General features: G+C 40.1%; 1 protein-coding gene across 1 annotated transcript in view; it reads right to left on the bottom strand.

Annotated features, from left to right (window-relative positions):
* ATP10B (ATPase phospholipid transporting 10B (putative)) overlaps window positions 1-26414 on the bottom strand; it is a 325005-nt gene that overhangs the window by 92749 nt on the left and 205842 nt on the right. The window contains exon 4 of the mRNA XM_040239470.1: window positions 25674-25878. Within this exon, the coding sequence (XP_040095404.1) occupies window positions 25674-25878 (205 nt within the window). The remainder of the gene's footprint in view (window positions 1-25673; window positions 25879-26414) is intronic.

Genomic DNA, 26414 nt, shown 5'->3' with positions numbered 1-26414 from the left:
TCAAATCCCTTATGATTATACAGTGGAAGTGAGAAATAGATTTAAAGGACTAGATCTGATAGACAGAGTGCCTGATGAACTATGGAATGAGGTTTGTGACACTGTACAGGAGACAGGGATCAAGACCATCCCCATGGAAAAGAAATGCAAAAAAGCAAAATGGCTGTCTGGGGAGGCCTTACAAATAGCTGTGAAAAGAAGAGAAGCAAAAAGCAAAGGAGAAAAGGAAAGATATAAGCATCTGAATGTAGAGCTCCAAAGAATAGCATGAAGAGACAAGAAAGCCTTCTTCAGCAATCAATGCAAAGAAATAGAGGAAAAGAACAGAATGGGAAAGACTAGAGATCTCTTCAAGAAAGTTAGAGATACCAAGGGAACATTTCAAGCAAACATGGGCTCTATAAAGGACAGAAATGGTATGGACCTAACAAAAGCAGAAGATATTAAGAGGCGGCACGAATACACAGAACTGTACAAAAAAGATCTTCACGACCCAGATAATCACGATGGTGTGATCACTCATCTAGAGCCAGGCATCCTGGAATGTGAAGTCAATCGGGCCTTAGAAAGCATCACTACAAACAAAGTTTGTGGAGGTGATGGAATTCCAGTTGAGCTATTTCAAATTCTGAAAGATGATGCTGTGAAAGTGCTGCACTCAATATGCCAGCAAATTTGGAAAACTCAGCAGTGGCCACAGGACTGGAAAAGGTCAGTTTTCATTCCAAGCCCAAAGAAAGGCAATGCCAAAGAATGCTCAAACTACCGCACAATTGCACTCATCTCACATGCTAGTAAAGTAATGCTCAAAATTCTCCAAGCCAGGCTTCAGTAATACGTGAACCGTGAACTTCCAGATGTTCAAGCTGGTTTTAGAAAAGGCAGAGGAACCAGAGATCAAAGTGCCAACATTGCTGGATCGTGGAAAAAAGCAAGAGAGTTCCAGAAAAACATCTATTTCTGCTTTATTGACTATGCCAAAGCCTTTGACTGTGTGGATCACAATAAACTGGAAAATTCTGAGAGAGATGGGAATACCAGACCACCCGACCTGCCTCTTGAGAAACCTATATGCAGGTCAGGAAGTAACAATTAGAATTGGACATGGAACAACAGACTGGTTCCAAATAGGAAAAGGAGTACATCAAGGCTGTATACTGTCACCCTGCTTATTTAACTTCTATGCAGAGTACATCATGAGAAACACTGAGCTGGAAGAAGCACAAGCTGGAATCAAGATTGCCGGGAGAAATATCAATAACGTCAGATATGCAGATGACACCACCCTTATGGCAGAAAGTGAAGAGGAACTCAAAAGCCTTTTGATGAAAGTGAAAGAGGAGAGTGAAAAAGTTGGCTTAAAGCTCAACATTCAGAAAACGAAGATCATGGCATCCGGTTCCATCACTTCATGGGAAATAGATGGGGAAACAGTGGAAACAGTATCAGACTTGATTTTTCTGGGCTCCAAAATCACTGCAGATGGTGATTGCAGCCATGAAATTAAAAGATGCTTCCTCCTTGGAAGGAAAGTTATGGCCAACCTAGATAGCATACTGAAAAGCAGAGACATTATTTTGCCAACAATGGTCCGTCTAGTCAAGGCTATGGTTTTTCCTGTGGTCATGTATGGATGTGAGATTTGGACTGTGAAGAAAGCTGAGCACTGAAGAATTGATGCTTTTGAACTGTGGTGTTGGAGAAGACTCTTGAGAGTCTCTTGGACTGCAAGGAGATCCAACCAGTCCATTCTGAAGGAGATCAGCCCTGGGATTTCTTTGGAAGGAATGATGATGAAGTTGAAACTCCAGGACTTTGGCCACTTCATGCGAAGAGTTGACTCACTGGAAAAGACTCTGATGCTGGGAGGGATTGGGGGCAGGAGGAGAAGGGGACGACAGAGGATGAGATGGCTAGATGGCATCACTGACTCGATGGACGTGAGTCTGAGTGAACTCTGGGAGATGGTGATGGACAGGGAGGCCTGGCGTGCTACAATTCATGGGGTCGCAAAGAGTCGGACACGACTGAGCGACTCAACTGAACTGAACTGATAGATGGGAAAACTATGACTCAGAAGGGTTAAGAGGCTGCCTGTGGTCATATCAAGACTAGGATTTGAATCCAATTCTGACTGCCGACCCTCTGTTCTTTACTTGTACAACACACTACCCCCTACCCCTTACCCCACAAACATTCTTATAGCGAAGCATTTAAAACACATTCTCGACTCTTTATTTTTTCTCTTTTGTTAGGTATTTTAGTTTACAATCTCTTAAAGTCCTCCTGAAGAAAATACAACTAGGGGTGAGGAGATCTTGTTTTTTAATTCTACCCTACATCAGCTAAAAGTACATTCAATCCTTGAGCTTCATTTTTCTCATCTATAGAATGGGGCTAACACCATTGTACCTCAGAAGACAGAATTCGTGTGGGAAAGTTTTGAAAGATGTAACAGGCCATGCCATAGAAGGAAGTAGTGCTAACGGTGGCATTGGAACTGGTTCCCTGGGTAGAGCTTTTAGCCTGAGTAGTGAATTTATCACTCCAAGCTGCAAGGTACAACTGTTCAAAGGGGTAAATTGATTAGAAGAAATGACAGCATCTTCTGGCTTGGTGTAAATATACTGTCCATTGGTTCTGTGGGGGTGCCAACATAAATAAACTCTCTGCTCACTTGAAATAAATTACCCATCCAGGAGTTTCTAAAAATACAGCCCTTTTTCCTCCAGGTATTGATTTTTTCAGGGACAAACACTTGCCGAGTTCTGAGATGATGACAAATAACACCGTGATTTGTCAGCTGCCTTCGCGGTCCTGATTGAGCCATGTGCTTCCCTCTGGATCCACACCACTCGCCTCACTGCTGGCTTTGGGAATCCAAACTCATTTCAGATGTCTGCAGCAGCGGGTCTGAGAGCTAATGATCACACTGCAGTGAGCCCGTCGCCTGTTTAATCATCCCCAGGGATCCCGGACTGTCTTATCCCTCAGCGGGGCTTCCCGGTGACCTTCCTTCCGAAGTGTCCTGTGTTCTTTTATTCTTCTGGGCACTTGTCTTGGGTGCTCGCTCTGTCTCCTCCACAGGGAGAGGTGATTTTGCCCTTCCTAGCTCCCTGTCCCCTGGGCTTCTTCCATTCTTCCCTAGATGGCTGTGGAGAAGGACACACGGGCCCCACTGTCGCCAGACAGCCCCTCAGGATTGCTGCCTTCCCTGGCTTTGCTGTAACTCACTCCAGGCAGCTGCTAGGAAAACCCAAGAACAGCAGAGGTGGGGGACTGTCAAGCCCCACAAGTCTGTCAGGGGCCTTTATTTACTTTTTTGAGCTTATAAAATTTATTTATTTATTTATTGGAGTATAATTGTTTTATGATGTTATGTTAGTTTCTGCTGTACAACAAAGTGAATCAGCTGTATGTATACATACACCCCCTCCCTCTTGGACCTCCCTCCTTCTCCCTTCACCCCATCCCACCCTCCTAGGTCTTCACAGAGCACTGAGTTGAGTTTTCTGAGCTATACAGCAGCTCCCTACTAGAGTTTCTGATCCACTTCTGGCTTACTTAGCTTTTCTTACCTTGGGGATAAAGCCCACTAACCACCTTTTCTTGCTGACCCAGCCTATTACTGAAGACACTACCCTTGAGGAAAGTAATAGCCATCAGGGTACAGGAAAAGATAAACCCCTTCTGAAGAGGACAGCATCGTGTGTGGTTCTTCAGGTCAGACCCAATGATGTGGGGCATTTACTGTGTTCCAGTCATTAAGTTTTCACAGTAACCTTAAGAGGTGTGGATAGAAGTGCAAACGCAGATCAATAAAGCACTTGTCTTATGGTTGGTAAGTAACAGAGCCAGCACTGCAAGCCACAACATCGGAATCTAAAGCCAGTCATCATTATCACCAGTCATTGTTATCACTGTCACCACCATCATCGACACTTTACATCTATTCCACTTTCTCTTTCTATGATTACTATTACAGCACTTATTGGATGCTTACTAAGTGTCAAGAACAGCTAAATATTTCACACATGCTCCTCTCTTGAAGTCACACAAACTGATCAGATCGGCACTGTTATTACCCTATTGTATAATACAGAAGAAGGAACTGAGGCTTAGGGAGAGTCAGTGAATTTTCCCAAAGGCACACAGTTAGCAGAGCAGAAGACAGGCTTCAACCTCAGAATTTCTGATGCCATACAGCCCACCCTCTTAAACCACAGTGCTATTTTGACGCACAAAGGAAATATGATCATTTACGAACTCCTTTTGGTCCTGTTTCCTTTTCTATGTTCCTTTTCCACTTCCTATGATCAAAGTACCCGATATGATAAATGAGGTCAACATGTAGTTGAACCTTGAACAACATGGGTTTGAACTGTGTGGATCCACTTATACAGGTTTTTTTAAAAAAATAAACACTATGGTACTACCTGATCTGTGGTCAGTTGAATTGGTAGATGTGGAACTGTGACTACAGAGGACTGACTATAAATTATAAATAGTCAGTTATATACAAATATATATAACCATCCACTGTGTGGATGGTTAGCATCCCTCACCTCTGTGTTATTCAGGGGTATCTATATCTGGAATCTAAATTTTAATAAAAAGCTATTGCCAGAGTCAGGGAGTGGTGGGTGGGTGAAATGGGTGAAGGAAGTCAAAAATTAGAAGCTTCCAGTTAAAAGATAAATAAGTCAAGAAATATAATGTAAACATGGAAACTATATTAATATTTACTACAGTGCATATTTGAAAGTTGTTAAGAGAGTAGATCTTAAAAGTTCTGATCAAAAGAAAAGAAAGTAAATATGTATGGTGATCAGTATTTGTTTAGACTTGTGATCATTCCACAATATATACAGATAAAAAGTCATTATGCTATACATCTAGAACGAACATAAGGTTATATGTCAGTTATATCTTAATAAAAAATATAAGCAAACTCCAGTGTCTAGAAATCATCATCATTACCACCATCACTGAAGTGAAAGTGAAGTCGCTCAGTTGTGTCCGACTCTTTGCGACCCCGTGGACTGTAGCCCGCCAGGCTCCTCCGTCCATGGGATTCTCCAGGCAAGAATACTGGAGTGGGTTGCCACTTCCTTCTCCAGGGGATCTTCCTGACCCAGGGATTGAACTCATGACTCCTGCATTGCAGGCAGATGCTTTAACCTCTGAGCCACCAGGGAACCACCATCACTACCACCCTTCCTAACTTGGGTCAAATAAGGAAGAATCAAAAGCTAAAATACATAATATTGTCATGCTGACCTTTGATTTATTGCCATTAACATTTTTGTATTACTCTGTTTCTAAAAGTTTTATTTTTGTTTTTCATGAAAGCTTTTGCACTCATTGTTTTTTCTAGTATCTACACAGATACCTGGTTGGTTGGCAGGTCAGGGTGTTTCTAAGACCAGGGTAGCTCAGCCTTGTCACTCCTGACATTTCAGGCTGATGATTGTTTGATGTTTAGCAGAACCCCTGGCCTTTACCAACTTGATGCCAGTAGCACCCTCTCTTTCTCCCCCTCAGCTGTGACAGCCAAAAATGTTTACAGACATTTCCAAATGTCCCTTGGGGAGTGGGGAAAGAACTTAAACATTGTTCTCAAAGAAGTTCCAAGTTAACATGAGGTGAAGTTGCAAGGATTCTCTATCCTATCCGTCCATTAAGAAAGGATATGATCTGAATTTTTCTATTTTCTTTCTCATCTATTGGAAAAAATATTAGGCTTTATGCTTGGAGGTCGTAATGACTTATAATAATAGAAATCCATATATATCATGCTATACTATAGAAACTATTATATAAACATGGTGGGGGTCTAGGTTATAATAACTTGTAGTAAGAGAAATCTGTATATATCATTCTATACTATAAAAGCTACTGTATAAGCATCACTGGGTCACTTGCAATATGTGTACTATCCTATGGTTAAAGATAAAAGGAGATTGATTAGGGAAAAAAAAGAATATATTTTTTATATATTGTAGAAAATTTATGGGATTTCCCTAGTAGCTCAGCTAGTAAAGAATCCGCCTGCAATTCAGGAGACTCCAGTTCATTCCTGGGTGGGGAAGATACCCTAGAAAAGGGATAGGATACCTATTCCAGTTTTCATGGGCTTCCCTGTTGGCTCAGATGGTAAAGAATCTGCCTGTAATGTGGGAGACCTGGGTTTGATCCCTCAGTTTGGAAGAACCCCTAGAGGAGGGCATGGCAATCCACTCCAGTATTCTTGCCTAGAGAATCCCCATGGACAAAGGAGCCTGGTGGGCTACAGTCCATGGGGTTGCAAAGAGTGGATTGGGTAAATAAGCACACACACACACACACAGAAAACATATGAAAATTACTACAACTAATAAGCAATGCAGTGTGTTACTTCTTTCAAGTATATTTGCAATTTAAAGTAGGGTACTTTCAAAGAGTAGAGGTTAAGAAACAAAACTGCCTAGATACAGATTCTTTGAGAATTATTAATTTTATACACATATTTTTAACATTTGAGATTTTTTAATTTGCCCCCTCTTCTATGAAATCTATCCAAATCCCCACAGTTTCACCTCAGTCAGTAAGAACTGTTCTTTTAACATGTTTCCACATAAACTCTTATGCCTCCATTTAACCCTGGTGTATTTAGGTCTCTGCTTTCTTAAGTAAACTGTCAGCTTCCTCTAGAGCACCTCTCATGACACCTTGTGTTAACAGGCATACTATAAAGATTTGGAGCTTCGCTTCAGGATTCATTCTCCCAATGAATATTCAGGGTTGAAGGGAATCTGTGAATATTCATTGGAACGCCTTCTGATGTGAAGAGCTGACTCACTGGAAAAGACCCTGATGCTGGGAAAGATTGAAGGCAAAAAGATAAGGGGATGGCAGAGGATGAGATGATTAGATAACATCACTGACTCAATGGACATGAATCTAAGCAAACTCCAGGAGACAGTGAAGGACAGGGAGGGCTGGTGTGCTGTAGTCCATTGGGTTACAAAGAGTTGGAAATGACTTCACAACTGAATAATAACAACATAAAGATTTGTAAAGGTAAGGTTAGCTGGAGAGATGAATACTAGAACATTAAATACTGAAAGGTGATGGATGAGGAGATAACAATGAAAACCTCTGTAAAGACCTGTAAAACTCCAGGTACAAATGTTAACTTTGATTCATGGGAATAAGATTGCTCTTGCAAGGAAATGTGGCTCAACTAAGAAAAGAAAATCTAATTCTTTGGCTCAACTAATAAAAAAGAAAAAGGAGTCAAGGTCCTAGATCCCAACATAGGCCTAGATCCCAACAGACTAGTCTCCCATCCATCCATATATTCAAGCATTTATTGAATATTCATAATGTATGAGCCATGGAAGAAGTGAGAGAGTATCAGAGAGAAGGAAGAGGTTATTGACACAACTCAATTATTGCAGCCATAAAACAGCTCAAAGGTCCCAGGTTAGTCTGGTGTGTCAATTGTGGTATCTATGAAAGCAAAGGAAAGTGAGCCAAGAGTTAGGAGTGTAATGACTCTGGGATTAAGGTACTCTCATTGACCTATGCCTTATATACAATAAGCCTCCTGGGGCCACCGGGAAAGTCAAGGTGAAGCAAAGAGGTTGAGATATATTCCTATATCCAGAAGAGGCTATTCCCCTTGAATTAGCCTCAACTTTTACTTTCTTAGGCTTATTGTTTCAGTATTCTTCACGTTGATCAATAAATGTGATTATATAAATGTATGAATGATCTTTTAAAATTTGTTTTCTGTTCACTCACTCTCTGTCTTGTTCTCCTTTTTTTTTTTTTTTTAAACAATCCTTTAACTTCCTTTTGGAAAATTACCTTTTCTCCCTGGCTCATAATCGTCATGGGACTATAAATCAAGATGCCCTGCCCACTAGCCTATCTCACTGTGGGACTTTGACTTGAGTAGAATAACTCAAGGAAGGAAAAACAAAGGAGACTATTAAGTAATTGCTGCTACCAGTATTCTCCTGCTGTACTAGTTCTTGTTTTTGTGCCTGGGTCTTCATATGAAGCTGAAACTCCAATACTTTGGCCATCTGATGTGAAGAGCTGACTCATTGGAAAAGACCCTGATGCTGGGAAAGATTGAGGGCAGGAGGAGAAGGGGACGACAGAGGATGAGATGGTTGGATGGCATCACTGACTCAATGGACATGGGTTTGGGTGGACTCCGGGAGTTGGTGATGGACAGGGAGGCCTGGCATGCTGCGGTTCATGGGGTCGCAAAGAGTTGGACACGACTGAGCAACTGAACTGAACTTCATATTTCCTTAGATTCTATGAATCACACCATGTACTTCACTCCTTCTATTTCACCTCCCAGCACATTTTTGTAATAATCCTGTTTTGCTTAAGTGAGCCAGAGTCATTTCTGTTCCTTGAAAACTAAGAATTCTAGTAAACACAGCGGTCTGCTCAATCTGTTGGGTATCTCTGGACCTTTAAAAAATAACGATGTTTACTTACTTGGTAAAATCACACTTCACAAAATGCTGTCCTTTATTTGCTTAACCTTATTTGACCTTTCCAATTCTCCTGTAAAGTGTTCCGGACAGGTTAGTCTCATCTTCTAGGAGAGAAAACTGAGTGTTGGTAATGCTAAGTAGCTTGCTCCAGGTCACATAGCTCATGAACATCCAGTTTTGTCTCATTCTAAAGTGTGTGCTTGTTCTTTGCTTGATGTAAGCATTTAATGCTGTCTTCTTACACAACAAACCCTCTGGGCCTTTTTCATGCTTTCTTTGCAAGTTTTCCATATTTCCAATTCTCTTAAACCTTCATTGCCAAGCTCAAGGGTTTTACCTCTTAAAGACCCATCTATCTACCACAGATCACAGCAATTTCTCCTTTCTTTGATTCTAGACAATTTGCAATATCCATACCCCCATTTAGAACTTGAAGTATTTTACACTTTTAATTGTCAAATACCAAGTTATTTCTATAAGCCAACTGGTAGATGAAACATAGCAACTTGTCTATAAATCCCCATGTGTACCAAAATGCTGTCTGTGGACAGAGTAAAAATAACTCTCACACATACATGGTTTTCAATTTTCTGTAGGAATTCCGGAGGTCAATAAATACAAATTTATTTTTAAAGGTCACCAAATTCATAGATTTTAATTTTAACTTATTTTCTTAACTAATAGATGCTGAAAAGACAACTACTTTCAGAGAAAAGGGATTGGGGCATAAGGATTATCAAAAAATTTTTTTAATAAATTTTTTTTGATTGTCACTGAGAGTCTTTATGTTAAAGAAAAATAGGGACCCATAGTCCTAAGCTCTTAAAGGACAGGAAGTAGGTCTTAGACCACTTTGAAACCCCTCAAGAGCCATTAGGAAATATTCAAGAAAGATTCTTCTAGCAAGATGGCAGAGTAGGAAGACCTTGAGCTCACTTTCTCCCATGGGCATATCAAATCATAACTTTTTACAGAGAAACTATGAATGAGAATGATCTGAAGACTAGAAGAAGAGATTTTTCAAAATGAAGGATATAATGAAGGAAACAGAAGTTGTTGGGTAGGAGGTGCAGAGATGTAGAGATGTAGTAATAGTCAAGATCCACACCTCCAGGTGAGAAACTCACAAACGGGAGAGTCACAAGTGCAGAGGTTCTCCCCAGGGAGTAACAGTCTGAGCCCCACATCAGGCTCCCCAGCCCAGGAGTTCTGCACCAGGAAGACAAGCCCCCAGAATATCTGGTTTTGAAGGCTAGTGGGGCTTGTGTACCGGAGAGCTGAAGGAAACAAAGACTTCATTCTTAAAAGGACCATGCAAAATCTCACACCCTCCGAGACCCAGAACAAAGGTTGTCATTTGAAAGGAACCTGGATCAGACCAACTTACTAACCTTGGAGACCCTTCCAGAGTGGCAAGAGACAGCTGGGACTCCCTCTGGAAGAGGCTGGTGGCAGTCATTTTGAGAAGCTCATTCTACCATGACGAGGCTGGTGTTGGCAACTGCCAGTTTGGAGTCCTCCTTCTAGCCTCTTAGAGCTGGGACCTGGGCCCTGGCCCCTCATGAAAGAGGACACTGCTCTTAAAACTGTGTTTGCTGTATTCTATAGATTTTGAATCATTGTGTTCAAAAGCAATTTTAAGAGTAAAGCTATAGATATACAAGCTTACTTCAGGAAACAAGAAAATTCTCAAAAAAACCAACAGAACCTTATACTTAAAGTAACAAGAAAAAGAAGAACAAATAAAGTTAAAAGTGAGTAGAAGAAAAGAAATAAATTGCAGTGAAAATAAATGAAAGAGACTAAAAAAAAAAAGGAAGAAAGAAATATCAATGAGATTAAGAGCTGATTCTTTGAAAAGATAAAACTGATAAACCTTTAGCCAGACTCATCAAGAAAAAGAGAGAAAACTCAAATAAATAAACCAGAAACAAAAGAAGCTATAGCTGACACCAAAGAAATACAAAGGATCAGAAGAGATTACTATGAACAATTATATGCCAATAAAACGACAAGACATAAGAAATGGATAAACTCCTAGAAACATACAATCTCTCAAGACTGAGTCAGAAATACAAAATATAAACAGACCAATAACACTAATGAAATTGAGTCAGTAGCCAAAAATCTACTTATAAGCCAAAGTCCAGGGCCAGATGCCTTCATAGGTAAATTCTACTAGACACTTAAAGAAGAACTAACTTCTACACTTCTCAACTATTCCTAAAAATTGAAAAGAAATGCTTTCAAATTCATTCTATGAGACCAGCATCACGATTCCAAAACCAAAGACACCACAAAAAAAATTACAGCCTAATATCAATGATAAATATAAATTGAAAAATCCTCAACAAAATATTAGCAAATCAAGTCTAACAATATATTAAAAAGATCATATACTATGATCAAGTGGGGTTTATTCCAGGGATGCAGGAATCATTCAATATCTTCAAATCAATGTGACATCCCACACTAAGAAACTGAAGAAGAAAAAATATGACCATCTCAATAGACACAGAAAAATCTTTTGACAAAATTCAACATTCTTTTATGGTAAAAACTCTCAACAAAGTGGACATACAGGGAATACATCTAAACATAATAAAGACCATGTAAGACAAACCTGCAGCCAACATCATACTCAACAGTGAAAAGCTGAAATCATTTCCTCTAAGATCAGGAACTAGACAAGAATGCCCACTATTACCAGTTTTATTGGAAGTCCTAGCTATAGAGTCGGACACGACTGATGCGACTTAGCAGCAGCAGCAGCTATAGCAACACGATATGAGAAAGGAGTAAAGGGCATTGAAATAGGGAAGGAAGAAGTAAAAGGTCACTATTTGCAGATTACATAATACTGTTCACAGAAAATCCTAAAGATGTCACCAGAAAAATTACTAGAACCCATCATTGAATTTCATGAAGTTGCAGGATACAAATTAATTCATAGAAACCTGTTATATTTCCATACACTAACAATGAACTATCAGAAAGAGAAATTAAGAAAACAATTTCATTTAACAACTGCACCAAAAAGAATCACGCCTAGGAATAAATTTAAGGAGATTAAAGACCTGTATTTGGGAAACTATAAGACACTGATAAAAGAAATTGAAGACAATACAAACAAATGGAAAATATACCATTCTCATGGATTGGAAGAAATAATATTGTTAAAATGACCAGACTACAGTGCAATTTATAGATTCAATGTAATCCCTATTAAAACACCAGTGTTAAATTTCATAGGACTAGAACAAATAATTCTAAAATTCGATTGGAAGCACAAATGACACAGAATAGCAAAAATAATGTTGAGAAGGAAGAAGAAAACTAGAAGTCTCATACGCTCTGATTTAAAACTATACTAAAGAGCTACAGTCATCAAAACAGTATGCTACTGGCTTAAAAACAGATGCATAAATCCATGGAACAGAATAGAGAGACCAGAAATAAACTCATGTTTATATGGTCAATTAATCTTTGACAAAGGAAGCAAGAATATATAATGGGGAAAGACAGTCTCTTTAATAAATGGTGCTGGGAAAACTAGACAGCTGCATGTGAAATAAACTATACTATTTTGTCACACTACATACAAAAATGAATTCAAAATGAATTAAAAACTTAAATGTAAGACCAGAAGAGATTACTATGAAGAATTATATGCCAATAAAAGAGACAAGACAGAAGAAATGGATAAACTCCTAGCAACACACAATCTCTTAAGATTGAGTCATTTAAAACATAGCCAGTATACTCTTTAATATCAGTCTTAGTACTATTTCGGATCTGGTTCCTCAGGAAAAAGAAACAAAAGCAAACTCCCAGTTAAAAAATATATGAGCTATTGGGATGAAACATACAGTTTAGGGAGTAGAGTCATTAATAATGTAATATCTTTGTATGATGTCAGATGGTGTGGTGATCATTTTGTCATGTACAGAAATATCAAATCACTATGTTTTACACCAGAACTAACATAGTGTTATTGGTCAATTCTATTTTAATACCAGCTTACCAATCAAACAAACTCGTAGAAAAAGAAATCAGACTTATAGTTACCAGAGGTAGGAGGTGGGACAATTGAATGAAGGCAATAAAAGGTACAAATATCCAGTTATAAGATAAAGAAATACTAAGCATGGAATGTACAATATGATTAACATTGCTGACAGGAATATCACTGCTGTATGTTATATATGAAAGTTGTTAAGACAGTAATGTGTAAGAGTCCTCATCATAAGGAAAAACATATATTTTAAAAAATGTTGTATCTGAGATGATGGATGATCACTAAACTCATTGTGGTAATCATTCCATTTCATGTGTCAGTCAAATCATTACACTCTACACATTAATAAGAAAAGTGCTGTATATCAACTATATCTCAATAAAACTCAAAGAAAATAAAAAACAAAAAAATAAAGAGCTAAGTGCATTAAAAAATAAAGATTCTGTTAATTGAAGAAAGAGAAACAGCTAATTTCTTTCCTCCAACACCGAATGCATTTATATATTGAGCTTTTATCATAAGCCAGAGATGTATGTGAAAAAGAAGAGTTGAACTAGGGATCATCAAGCTTCTGTGATGCTCTCAGAGTGTGTTTTTATACAACCCTCAGGTTAGATGACTAGAAGAGTCAGTCCCACTCCACACTGGCAGGGAGAATGACAAAGCAGCATCAGTAATTCATTTCTGTTCTCTGCGAGGACTCACGGGCTCACAGGGACTCTGCAAGGGCTGGGGGTTATGGGCTACACAAACCACATCAACCTGGGCAGCTACACAAGAGATACACTGCAACCTTAGAAGGGTACTACTTAAAGTGGTTAATTTTTTTTTTTTTTAAAGCAAACTAGCTTGGATAAATGGTAGAATTAAATGTCCTTTATGCCCCAGCTGCTGAGTCAGGTGATAAAGATTTACCCCCTGGCATGCAAATTAGCCCTGTGCTTGCTGAGAATTCTATCTGAAAACTAATGACATTTACCAGTGCTTGATAACCTTCCTGCTTCCTGGTCAGAGTTCTTTTCAAGATAATCTGCAACAGAGTGACTGGCAGATACTTTCGTCTCTAACTCTGGATGAAGATACGCTCTGCACGTACAAGCGCCCGGGGCTCCCTGCCCGCCCCAGGGATTCCCACACAGAACAGGCTAGAGGGCTGTGGGAACAGGACTGTTAAGAGTTCTTTATGGTCTATGTTCCCTTTTTTAAAGTGAATAAATTCTCTGGTTTTTATTCAGGGTTAAGATTAAATTTATTCTTGAAACCTTCCCATGACATTTTCCAACCAAAAAGGCATGAGTTTGGTGTGTGAAGCAAGTCTTGAAAAATTGATGATTTCTCCTATTATTCCTAAAAGGAATCAATTGTTTGTGGAACTGCTAACAATTGTCTGATTCCCCCTTAAACCTGTATCTCTCTTATTTACACCTGGACCCCCAGAGTACACAACAGCACTTGGCACACAGAAGGCACCCAGTCAATATTTGGTGAACAAAAGCATGAATGCACGATGCTGGAAACACGGGCAGCTGCCACCAGATGGGCAGTGGTGCCTTAAGGGAGTGTTGCAAAGAAACTCTTTTCTGTACACATTTTTCTCACTGTGGATAACTGAGATGCGAGAAAATGACATGAGATCCAAAATTCTGTACCTCATGTTTTGCGCAAAAGAGGTCACAAAGAAGAGAGTATGAATTCCAGTTTGAGAAAGTCCATATTCAGTTATTCACGGAAGATATGACCATAATGTATCGTGTGTTGACTGAGTAAATGAATTTATTAAATGAAGCACAAAGAGGTATGTGCAGGGGTTGAGAGTGAGAAGACGGAAGTCTGTGGGAGCACAAAGAAAGGAGGGATTTGTCCTGGATACTGCCTGGACAGAGAAGGCTGCCTGGCAGAGAAAGGGCAGGCAGGAAAGGGCTTTTGGGGAAGAGAGAATGCCACTGGGACATTTAGGAGAGAGGACACTGGGCCCCTCTCCTTCAGCATAGATGACCCTGGTTGTACCTAAGTTAGGCTTATCTAGCCCTGATGCAGAATAGATGCAATGACTATTTATTGCTGTGCTGCTCAGTACTCTCCTGCCTCACAGGGCAGTTTCACCCATGAAGGTGAATTAGAGGATGCCAAGGACAGAATCCTTCGCCACTGGCCATAGTGAATTGGTCGAGGGTTGTGCACACATGATTCCAGCCAGACTGATCACTCCTTGTCTCTGGCATGCTTTTCAAACTGGACAACAGGGAAGGTCCCTAGTCCCTTTTGGGGGTGGGGCATAAAGGTAGGTTTATTGGTACCAGTTTTTCTTCCACATGAAGGAAACTGGTTTGAGAGATTGAAACCAAATGCAGAGAGAAATGTAAACAAAAGAGATGGGGACTGTAGAGATGAATCCAAATTTCCAGTTCCACCTGAGTCTAAGGTGCATCTCATCCCATATCCTTCCAATAAGATCCCTTTTTGTCCAAGCTACTTCAAATTGGAGTTCTCTCACATGTAACCAGGAGTCTTGACTAATCCATATACTAGATTAGAATGTCTTTTCTTTGAGAAACTAAATACTTCTCACATTGGCCTAAAATACCCACAATTATCCATACTGGTTAAGGCAGAGAAGGCCACTATTACAATATAAATATGTTATCATAGGGTATGGAGAGAGTGGGAGGGAGAAAACCTTTAAGCTTTCATCTAGCTTTCATCTATTAACACCTTGAAAGAGAGTTTCAGTCGTGTCCAACTCTTTGTGACACCATGGACTGTAACCCACCAGGCTCCTCTGTCCATGGGATTCTCCAGGCAAGAGTACTGGAGTGGGTTGCCATTCTCTTTTCCAGGGGATCTTCCTGACCCAGGGATTGAACCCAGGTCTCCCATATTACAGGTGGATTCTTTACCATCTGAGCCACCAGGAAATACCTAAATGAAGTTATATCTTTCCCACACAACCTAGCAGAGTTTCCTCATGAGGCCCTATAGAGATAAAAATGGAAAAAGAATTGTTAACAGAAATGTGCAAACAGTGCTTTTAACATTGGAAGGGGGGATCCTATGTCTGTGGTGTGTGTGTGTGTGTGTGTGTGCGTGTGTGTACTCATGCCCTAGCAGGACTATGGAGGAGAGGGTCACCAAAAGGAAGTCTGAGGGCTATAAAAATGAAAGTAACCATTCTTTTGTAGGGTTGTGTCTGTTATAGTCAAATTAAGTATTATTATAAATAATTATAACTAAAACTTATAACACTTCAATATTTTCATATATATAAAAATTATAATCACTTGAGAAATGGAAAATACACATAAAGGAATTTAAAATTTACTTTAGCCATGGGAAAAATAATCAGGTACATCAGAATTGAGCTCCACTTCTGTCTCCACACTGTATTTATTAGCTGGGTTATCTTTGATAAGATTCAATCTCTCTGAAATTGTTTCTTCATCTTGAAAATGTTGCCAATTCCATTTCTAATCTAATACTGACTGTCAACTATCAAAAGGGAGCTGTGTAGTACAGTGGTTAAGGACTTTGCTTCATGTGGCAGAAGGATTTATATGTTTAATATTGATGAGATTGAACAAAACTCTCTTGTTCTGAATTTGAAGTATCTGCATAATTTCTGATGTATTTAATCTTGGAGTGTAATTGCTTTATAATGTTGCATTAGTTTCTGCTGTGCAATGAAGTGAATTAGATATATGCATACATATATCCCTCCCCCCCCTTTGGATCTTCTTCACCCTTCCAACCCTTCCCTCTAGGTCATCACAGAGAACGGAGCTGAGCTCCCTGTGATACACAGCAACTTCCCACTGGCTATTTATTTTACACACGGTAGTGCACGTATATTAACCCTAATCTCCCAATTTGTCCCACCCTCTCCTTCCCTCCATGTCCATATGCTTCTATGTCTGCATCTCAATTCCTGCCCTGTAAAAAGGCTCATCTGTACCATTTTTCTAGATTTCATATATATATATATTCATTAATATACTATATTTGTTTTTCTCTGACTTGATTCAATCAGTATGACAGACTCTAAAAAAAAAAAGTCCTAGTTCTGTTTACTTAAATGGCATAGAAACGATCAATCCGATAGCAAAAAGTACCTCTAGCATGTACTTATCATGATTTCTAAATGCCATTTTCTATCAAAAAGGATCAGATCAATCTAGGACTACTGAGGTCATGGCCAAAGAACTTGGAAGCTAATTTGAAGAAGTTCCCACTGGCTAAAGGTGGGATAATCAATAAAGATAATATAATAACCGCACTGATTTGATATACATCAAATATGCTTACATCCAAGAGCTCATATTGATACTAGAAAAGAAAATCTCATTGGTCAACTTTGCAGAATGTTTAGGAATCACCTCATTATTTTAAAACTGGTAAATAAAAGGAAATGATCTAACACTTATCTTGCATTTAAAAAGTGGAAACAGTGGCAGATTTTATTTTCTTGGACTCCAAAATCACTGCAGATGGTGACTGCAGCCATGAAATTAAAAGACACTCCTTAGAAGAAAAGCTATGACAAACCTAGACAGCGTATTAAAAAGCAGAGACATCACTTTGCCGACAAAGGTCTGTATCGTCAAAGCTATGGTTTTTTCAGTAGTCAGGTACAGATGGGAGAGTTAGATCATAAAGAAGACTGAGAAATGAAGAATTGATGCTTTCAAACTGTGGTGCTGGGGGAGACTCTTGAGGACAGCAAGGAGTTCATACCAGTCAATCCTAAAGGAAATCAACCCTGATTATGCATTGGAAGGACTGATGTTGAAGCCGGAGCTCCAATACTTTGGCCACCTGATGTGAAGGGCCAACTCATTAGAAAAGACCCTCATGCTGGGAAACATTGAAAGCAGGAAAAGGGGATGACAGAAGATGAGATGGTTGGATGGCCTCACTGACTCAATGGACATGAATTTGAGCAGGCTCAGGAGATGGTGAAGGACAGGGAAGCCTGGCATGCTGCAGTCCATGGGGTTGCAAAGAGTTGGACAGGACTGAGCAACTGAACAACAACCTGAGGTGAAGCTCTGACTCACTGGAAAAGACCCTGATGCTGGGAAAGATGGAGGACAGGAAGAGAAGGGGGTGACAGAAGATGAGACGGTTGGATGGCATCACTGACTCAATGGACATGAATTTGAGCAAACTGTTAGTGACAGTGGAGGACAGAGGAGCCTGGCATGCTCCAGTCCATGGGGTTGCAAAGAGTTGGACATGACTGAACAACAGCAACAACTGCATAGTAACCAAATATTTTTTAAATTAATTAATTTTAATTGGAGGCTAACTACTTTACAATATTGTGGTGGTTTTGCCATACACTGACATGAATCAGCCATGGGAGTAACTGAATACTTCATGAGAGGAAATTCCTTTTTATACATGACTTACGGTAATACCATTGTGCAAATCCCATTGAGTTCATGGATACGGACAATAATCATCAATGACTACTTACATTGAAAAAAGACAATTAGACATTTTGTGCCTCAAGATGGCAGCACATTTTTTTTCCTATAATGTAATGTTGACATAAACACGCACACAAACACAAGTCTAAACTGAGTCTGATTTAGGCACTAAATTCAACCACCAGTTTATAGAAATATAGCGAACAGAAAAATATTAAATGAAATCACAAGCAGATCAGCAAAATCCAGACTATGGGAAATTTTACAGGGCAAACATCTCGGTTTATTCAGCAGTAAAAACGAAATATGCAAGGGGGAAAAAAGAGAAAGCTGGGTAGAGAAACTATAAAGTAAAAGATTTAAGAAAGTAATCTTAGTATTTGACCTTATTTTGATCCTTGTTCAAGCAAACTGAAAATACTGAACACTGAATTAAAAGTTGAGATTAAGGAATTATTGCTACTATTTTGGGCTTCCCAGGTGGCCCAGTGGAAAAGAATCTTCCTGCAGTGCAGGAGACACAAGAGATGTGGGTTTGATCACATCCCTGGGTCAGAAAGATCCCCCAGAGAAGGAAATGGCAACCCACTCCAGTATTCTTGCCTGGGAAATCCCATGGACAGAGGAACTGGTGGGTTATAGTTCATGGGGTTGCAAAGAGTCAGACACGACTAGAGCATGGACACAGCAGCCACTATTTTAGGCATAACAAAGATGAAAGTGCAGTGAAAGTCACTCAGTCATGAATCTTTACCTGGGTGATGAAAAAGATAAGCACAGTTATTAATTACATTAATCAGTGACGCCCTAGGCCACTGCTTTCAGATTTTAATGTGCACATGAATCGCCTAGAAATTCTTAAACTTCAGATTCTGGTTCAGTTTGGGATGGGGCCTGAAATTTTGCATCTGGCAGGCTTTCAGGCGGTGCTGAAGAGGCCGGTTCCTGTCTACTGGGTTTCATAAGTTCTGTGTCACTGGGAAATGATCTCACAGGCACTTCAGTAGGACTTTGGTCTTCAGTGGTTTGGATAAAAGATAACTAGGAAATTGCTCAAAATACTAATTGGAAGAATTCATTTCTGATTCCTTGGCTTTGGTAAATGTTCTATATACCCTGACTTGGTTGGTCCAAGTTGCATTCTGAGAAAAGGATTTCGAAACTAACTCTCTGGCAGCCTTGAGGATAACGTGTTGTGTCACAGAAGAAAGATCTTTTAGAGAAACTCTTTCATGTTTATAATTTCTCTGAACCTAGACAGGAAAGGCAAGGATGAGCTGCCTAAGCTGTGACGATGGTTGGCTTCTGTGTCACTCTTCAGCTGACGTGATCATGTGGTTCCCCACAATGATGATTAATATTTTCCTCAAGTTTCCATAGAAAGGAGAAAAAATATTGTGCCCCGAATGGTTCTGAGGTTAAATTAGTTTGGAAAGCTCAGAGTTAAAGAAAGATTAATTGACCTCCTCCCTCCAGGTTTTCTCTGAGATTTTAACATATTCTGGACAATGGAACCTCTAAGAGGGGTTGACAGGACACCGGCTGCCCAATCAGATTTGACCATGGACCGTGTTTTTTAAGAACTGTCTCTTGAGATAGGGTTTGGCAGACTCCACCTCAAGAAATGCTGATCTAAGGCAGCTGGGACAAAGTTTGTCTTACTGACTTTGAATTAAGTGAACTTGGTGGTGAAAATGGGTGTAAGTATATGATGTAGAGTTGGGAGTTTCTAGAAATCCTTGCAATTAGTAAACACTCAATTAGTAAAAGATAAAGTCTCATAGCCAATAGGAATAATAAGCTAACAGAAAACTTTAATTACTTAAATTTCCAAACAAACCACATTTGCAGGTTCAAAGTCTTCTCTGAGACAAGTGGTGCGATTTGCCTTTTCTGTACCCCCAGATTTTCATCATCAGATGGAGAAATGGCTACCTCACAGGGTGGTCATGAGGACAAAAGAAAATGGGCACAAAAATGCTAGCACATGTAAGATGTCTATAGGTGATGGCTTTATTTTCATTATTACAATGAAATTTTTTTGGAAGTAGCACCTTCCTTTTCTTATATAGATTTTTAAGGAAGTGGTTGTAGGTTCATATTATCATTTGGGAGAACATTTAAAAAGTATGCATGCCCAGACCCTGTGAATTATAATTTGGTAATGATAAAGGGGAAGGATATATGTATATATGAAAATGTTTCTCCCTGTGATGACTATGATACATCTGAAACACCTTCAGTGCATTTAAGGCAAATCTCTAAGTTGTGATCCCACCTCTCCTACAGTAGTCCTGGTATATGGTCCTTGCAATAAAAGGTTTCTGTGGTTAAATAATTAGAAATGTTACATACTAGAACCTTCCCTGACCCCTCCTCCTTGGGGATTATAAAAAGGTCTGCAATACACACTATTTGAAAACTTGAAACCTATTGTCGTCTGATCTTACTTGACAGGGCAATATGTATTTTTTCTCGCAACTCTCATGGACATCTTTGTTCAACATATTTGAGACATATTATACATAGAGTTAGAAGAGAATTCTATCCATATTCAGAAATCTTTTTGCATTAAAGACATAAGGGAGAAGCAAGACAGCAAAGAGCAGCTAAAATTCCTCCTCCCCTGGGATCTGGCTAGGTCTGCTTTTACCATTCCTGCCTCTTGTTACTTAAAAGTGGAAAGAAATATTGAAAATGACACATGTGTGCTTTCAAGTAAGCAACTCTGGGTGAAAGCTGAGTGAAAGCCAAAGGACCAGGGAAAAGAGTTACTACACATTTTAAAAGCTGAGACTGGACAGACTTGGCTTTGGATTGTGATTCCAGTACTTCCCAGCTGGATGACCTTGGATAAGTTACTTCACTTCTCTGTGCCTCATCTGTCTTATGTGTAAAAGGACTTTAAAAAGGTGCATTAGAGAGCAGAAAATATAGACACAGACATAGAGAACAAATGCATAAATATCAAGGGGGAGGGGGCGTGGGATTAACTATGTATAAAATAGATGACTGATGAGAACCGACTGTAGAGCACAGGGAACTCTGCTTAATGCCCTGGGCTGACCTGCGTGGGAAGCAAATCCAAAAGGAGGAGGATATATGTATACATATAGCTGACTCACTTTACTGTACAGGAGATATTATACAACATTGTAAAGCAACTATACTCCAATAAAGATTAATTTAAGAATACATTATTAGTAGTACTATTATCACTGTTCTTATATAAATAGAAAAGCACACTTAAGTAAATTGAGAGGGAGAGTCAGTTATTGAAATAGAATAGAGAATTCTGAAAACTTTCAAGATCAAACAAATCTTATACCCTTTACAAATGAATTTTATTTTTTTGTAAATCATTACATCAAGTATCCTAAGAGAAGTCAGGGTTAGAGTTTGAGAGATGTGATTAAACTGAGTTGGCTGGTTTAGAGCAGTGGAGTGTGAATGACCCTTTCATCCAGCTCTTCATTCTGGTCAAATCCCAAACCATCAGACTAATTAATACATAAGAAACAGCTTGGGGCTGCTGCCAACAACAAACAAAAGAAGTAACTGGGTGAAGCAGTGATACCAGATAACTACCCAAGAGAGTAAAAGGACTCAGATTTGTGGGGAGGCTGTTGGAGTGGGCAGCCTGAAGGGAGATTTGTAAATGTATACAAGTTTTACCGCTCTGCTCCCAGAATTTAATTGAAAATTGGAATTTTTCACACCCAGTTTCAATCAGTCACACACATTGCCTATAAATGCCATTTATATTTACTGCCAACTATTTATTGATCTCTTACTATGTGCCTAGCTTCATGCTAAGTAATTCATGTACCTATCATTTTATAACTGAGCAGGACTTTATGGGGTCATACTGGGGCCAACCCTTACCCCATGTCCTCTGCTTTAGTTCCTTTCTGAAGTACCCCATGAACTTCCAGATGTTCAAGCTGGTTTTAGAAAAGGCAGAGGAACCAGAGATCAAATTGCCAACATCCACTGGATCATCGAAAAAGCAAGAGAGTTCCAGAAAAACATCTATTTCTGCTTTATTGACTATGCCAAAGCCTTTGACTGTGTGGACCACAATAAACTGTGGAAAATTCTGAAAGAGATGGGAATACCAGAACATCTGCCTCTTGAGAAACCTATATGCAGGTCAGGAAGCAACAGTTAGAACTGGACATGGAACAACAGACTGGTTCCAAATAGGAAAAGGAGTATGTCAAGGCTGTATATTGTCACCCTGCTTATTTAAGTTCTATGCAGAGTACATCATGAGAAATGCTGGGCTGGAAGAAGCACAAGCTGGAATCAAGATTGCTGGGAGAAATATCAATAACCTCAGATATGCAGATGACATGACCCTTATGGCAAAAAGTGAAGAGGAATTCAGAAGCCTCTTGATGAAAGTGAAAGAGGAGAGTGAAAAAGTTGGCTTAAAGCTCAACATTCAGAAAACAAAGATCATGGCATCTGGTCCCATCACTTCATGGGAAATAGATGGGGAAACAGTGGAAATAGTGTCAGACTTTATTTTGGGGGGCTCCAAAATCACTGCAGATGGTGACTGTAGCCATGAAATTAAAAGATGCTTACTCCTTGGAAGAAAAGTTATGACCAACCTAGATAGCATATTCAAAAGCAGAGACATTACTTTTCCAGCAAAGGTCTGTCTAATCAAGGCTATGGTTTTTCCAGTGCTCATGTATAGATGTGAGAGTTGGACTGTGAAGAAAGCTGAGTGCCGAAGAATTGATGCTTCTGAACTGTGGTGTTGGAGAAGACTCTTGAGGGTCCCCCCGACTGCAAGGAGATCCAACCAGTCCATCCTAAAGGAGATCAGTCCTGGGTGTTCATTGAATGGACTGATGCTGAAGCTGAAACTCCAGTACTTTGGCCACCTCATGCAAAGTGTTGACTCATTGGAAAAGACCCTGATGCTGGTTGGGACTGAGGGCAGGAGGAGAAGGGGACGACAGAGGATGAGATGACTGGATGGCATCACTGACTTGATGGACGTGAGTTTGAGTGAACTCTGGGAGTTGGTGATGGACAGGGAGGCCTGGTGTGCTGCAATTCATGGGGTCGCAAAGAGTCGGACACGACTGAGCGAATGAACTGAACTGAACTACCTATATAATAGTTTCTGATGTACATTTCCTGAGTTGTTGACATAAAAACCCCCACCAAAGGGAAGATGTGAATTGCTTAATGACCATGAGGACATAGCCCCGAGGTCTATAGCACATAGCCCAGGGGACTATGGATTGATAACCCTTGTGATACTGCCCTGTTATCTTACCACCAACCAATGAGAGAATTGTGCATGAGCTGATCACATACCCTATCCCCTTCCCTTACTTAGGCTTTAAGAATGCCATTCTGTTCCTTAAAAAACTAAAAATAGAACTATCACATGACCCAGCAATCCTATTACTGGGGATGTACCCAGAGAAAGTTGTAATAAGACACATGCACCCCAGTGTTCACTGCAGCACTATTTACAGTAGCCAGGACATGGAAGGAACCTCAATGTCTGTCAACAGAGGAATGGATAAAGAAAATGTGGTACATATATACAATGGAATATTACTCAGCCATAAAGAGGAACAAAACTGGGTCATTTGCAGAGATGTGGATGCACCGAGAGACCGTCATACAAACACTGTGTATTAACACATTTATGTGGAATCTAGAAAAGATGGTATAGATGATCTTATTTGCAAAGCAGAAAAGAGACACGTCTTTCCTGGTGGCTCAGAGGTTAAAGCGTCTGCCTCCAATGTGGGAGACTCGGGTTCGATCCCTGGGTCGGGAAGATCCCTTGGAGAAGGAAATGGCAATCCACTCTAGTATTCTTGCCTGGAGAATCCCATGGACAGAGAAGCCTAGTAGGTTACAGTCCATGGGGTCGCAAAGAGTCGGACACGACTGAGTGACTTCACCTCACCTCACCTCAAAGAGACACAGGCACAGAGAGCAAACGTCTGGAAACTAAGCGGGTAAGGGTGGGTGGGATGAATTGGGGGATTGGGATTGACAAACACACTATTGATACTATGTATAAAATAGATAACTAATCAGAACGTATTGTATAGCACAGGGAACTTTACTCAGTGGTCTATTGTGACCTAAATGAAAAAGAAATCTAAAAAAGAGGAGATACATGTATATGTATAACTGATTCACTTTGTGGTACAGTAGAGACTAACACAACATTGTAAAGCAACTATACACCAATAAAAATTAACTAAACAAAAATGTTATCTGGAAACCCATCAGGGAATTTGGGCCTTCTGAGCACTAGCTATCCCGGACTACTTGTATGAAGCCTTAGAATAAATGCTGTGTTTTCCTTCACTATGACCCAGCATCAGTAGACTGACTCTGCAGCACATGGGCAAGCAGAATCAAGTTTGGTTCAGTAACAATTCAGTCCTCAGAAGCATGCTGTAGAAAGGATACTATTTTTGTGTCCATTTTCCAGATGAGGGAATAAAGGGTGAGGCAGTTAATAAATGGTAGGGTTGGGCTTTGAGTTCAGCTCCGCCAGACTCTAGAGCCTGGGTTCTTAACCACAAAACAATCATGATTTCTCTATGATGTCCAAAGTATCATACACATAAGCAGAGATTAAATTAAAATGTTGATGATCATTCCCTGTTCTTAAAGACATTTCAGTGCTGTCACGAAGGTAAGACATACAAAATGGAAAAACAATTCATGATACCTTGCTGCTTTTATGCTGGTGTCAAAGGAGTACTAGAAAAAATTCATAGAGGGAGAAATTGCTGGAGCTGATCTGGACAGGATGAGTGGGGATCGGATAAGCACAGAAAAGTGGGCTGGTCTCAAAAGTAACTGAGCAGATACTAGACTCCTTGGTTTAGAGCAAAGAGCAGTTTCTTCAGCTAAACACATGGGTCCCCTATTAAGGACTCTGAGGGTTTCAGCAAGTTATTTACTTTCCCAAGCCTCAGTTTACCCATCTGTGAGAAGGGGATGATGTTTATCTCAGAGAGTTGCTGGAAAGATTTTGTGACTGCAGCCTTGAAATTAAAAGACACTTGCTCCTTGGAAGAAAAGCTATGACAAACCTAGACAGAGTACTAAAAAACAGAGACATCACTTTGCCAACAAAAGTCCATCTAGTCAAAGCTATGGTTTTTCCAGTAGTCATGTATGGATGTCAGAGTTGGACCATAAAGAAGGCTGAGTGCCAAAGGGTTGATACTGTTGAACCATGGTGCTGAAGAAGACTCTTGAGAGTCCCATGGATAGCAAGGAGATGAAACCAGTCAATCCTAAAGGAAATCAACACTGAATATTCATTGTAAGGACTGATGCTGAAGCTCCAATACTTTGGCCACCTGATGCGAGGCGCTGACTCATTGGAAAAGACCTTGATGTGGGAAAGATTGAGGGCAGGAGGATTAGGGGCTGAGAGAGGATGAGATAGTGGGATGGCACCACCAACTCAATGGACATGAATTTGAGCAAACTCTGAAGGATATGAACCCTGGTGTGGACCCTGGCGTGCTATAGATCATGGGGTTAGAAAGAATCGGGCATGAATCAGTGACTGAAAACAACAACAAAATGCGTGGGAAAGGAGGCATCTACTACCTTCTCCTCTACCCACCAGATTGAATCCAATTTCCAAGTAGAGTTGGCTGACATCTTCCCCTGGCCCTCCAGTTAAAGACCTTATCTTAGAAAGAGCCCTACCTGCTGTGAGAAGCCCTTCACAACCCGCCTCTGTTTGAGGTTAGTCTCTCCATCCAAGTTGGCAGTTTCCAGATGGCAGACCCCACTGGGGTCCGAGGAGAAGAGGAGGAGTATGTCGGCTGGGATGATCTCGTTGCACTGCATCTGGATGAAGTCTCCCACACGTACATCCTTCCAGCACTTCTGCACGTAGCTCTGCTCTTTCCTGGGGTGGGAGAAAGACAGGGATCAGAGAGTATGTTAAGGTTCTCAAAACATAAATGAATGAATGGAAAAGTCCCCCTCCCCGTACTAATATCCCCCAATCAACCTGTCACAAGACTGCTCTGTATTCTACATGCCCCAAATGACCACTAGCATCATCTCTAGAAAAGCTAAGCATGATCTATGGTATCCCACTAGTAAAGATCTCTCCTGATGACCATGTGGAGTTTTGACTGACGGCTGGCTCTTGACTGGTTGCTGTGCTCAGCCCTTGCATCCTGGCAGGAGAAAAAATTTAAAGGAGAAGGTGACCATATATTCATATTAACATCATATTCTTTATAAACTTCACTTCCCAGAATACCCAGTTATCACTGAGGAAAGCAGGGCCATAAAAGACTGGAGAATGGGACATATGGCTTCTGGTTATATAGGTGGAGCGTGGCATTAGAAAGGTGAGAATATAGCCCACTGTCTAGGAAGATCTGAAGGTGCTGAAATAGGAAACAGGGAATTAGGGAGACAGCACCAGGAACA

The sequence above is a fragment of the Oryx dammah genome, unplaced genomic scaffold (assembly GCF_014754425.2).
Source record: "Oryx dammah isolate SB20612 unplaced genomic scaffold, SCBI_Odam_1.1 HiC_scaffold_5, whole genome shotgun sequence".
NCBI classification, from domain to species: Eukaryota; Metazoa; Chordata; class Mammalia; order Artiodactyla; family Bovidae; genus Oryx; species Oryx dammah.
The sequence above is the reverse complement of the archived record's forward strand: the minus strand, read 5'-3'. Positions and strand labels throughout refer to the sequence as shown.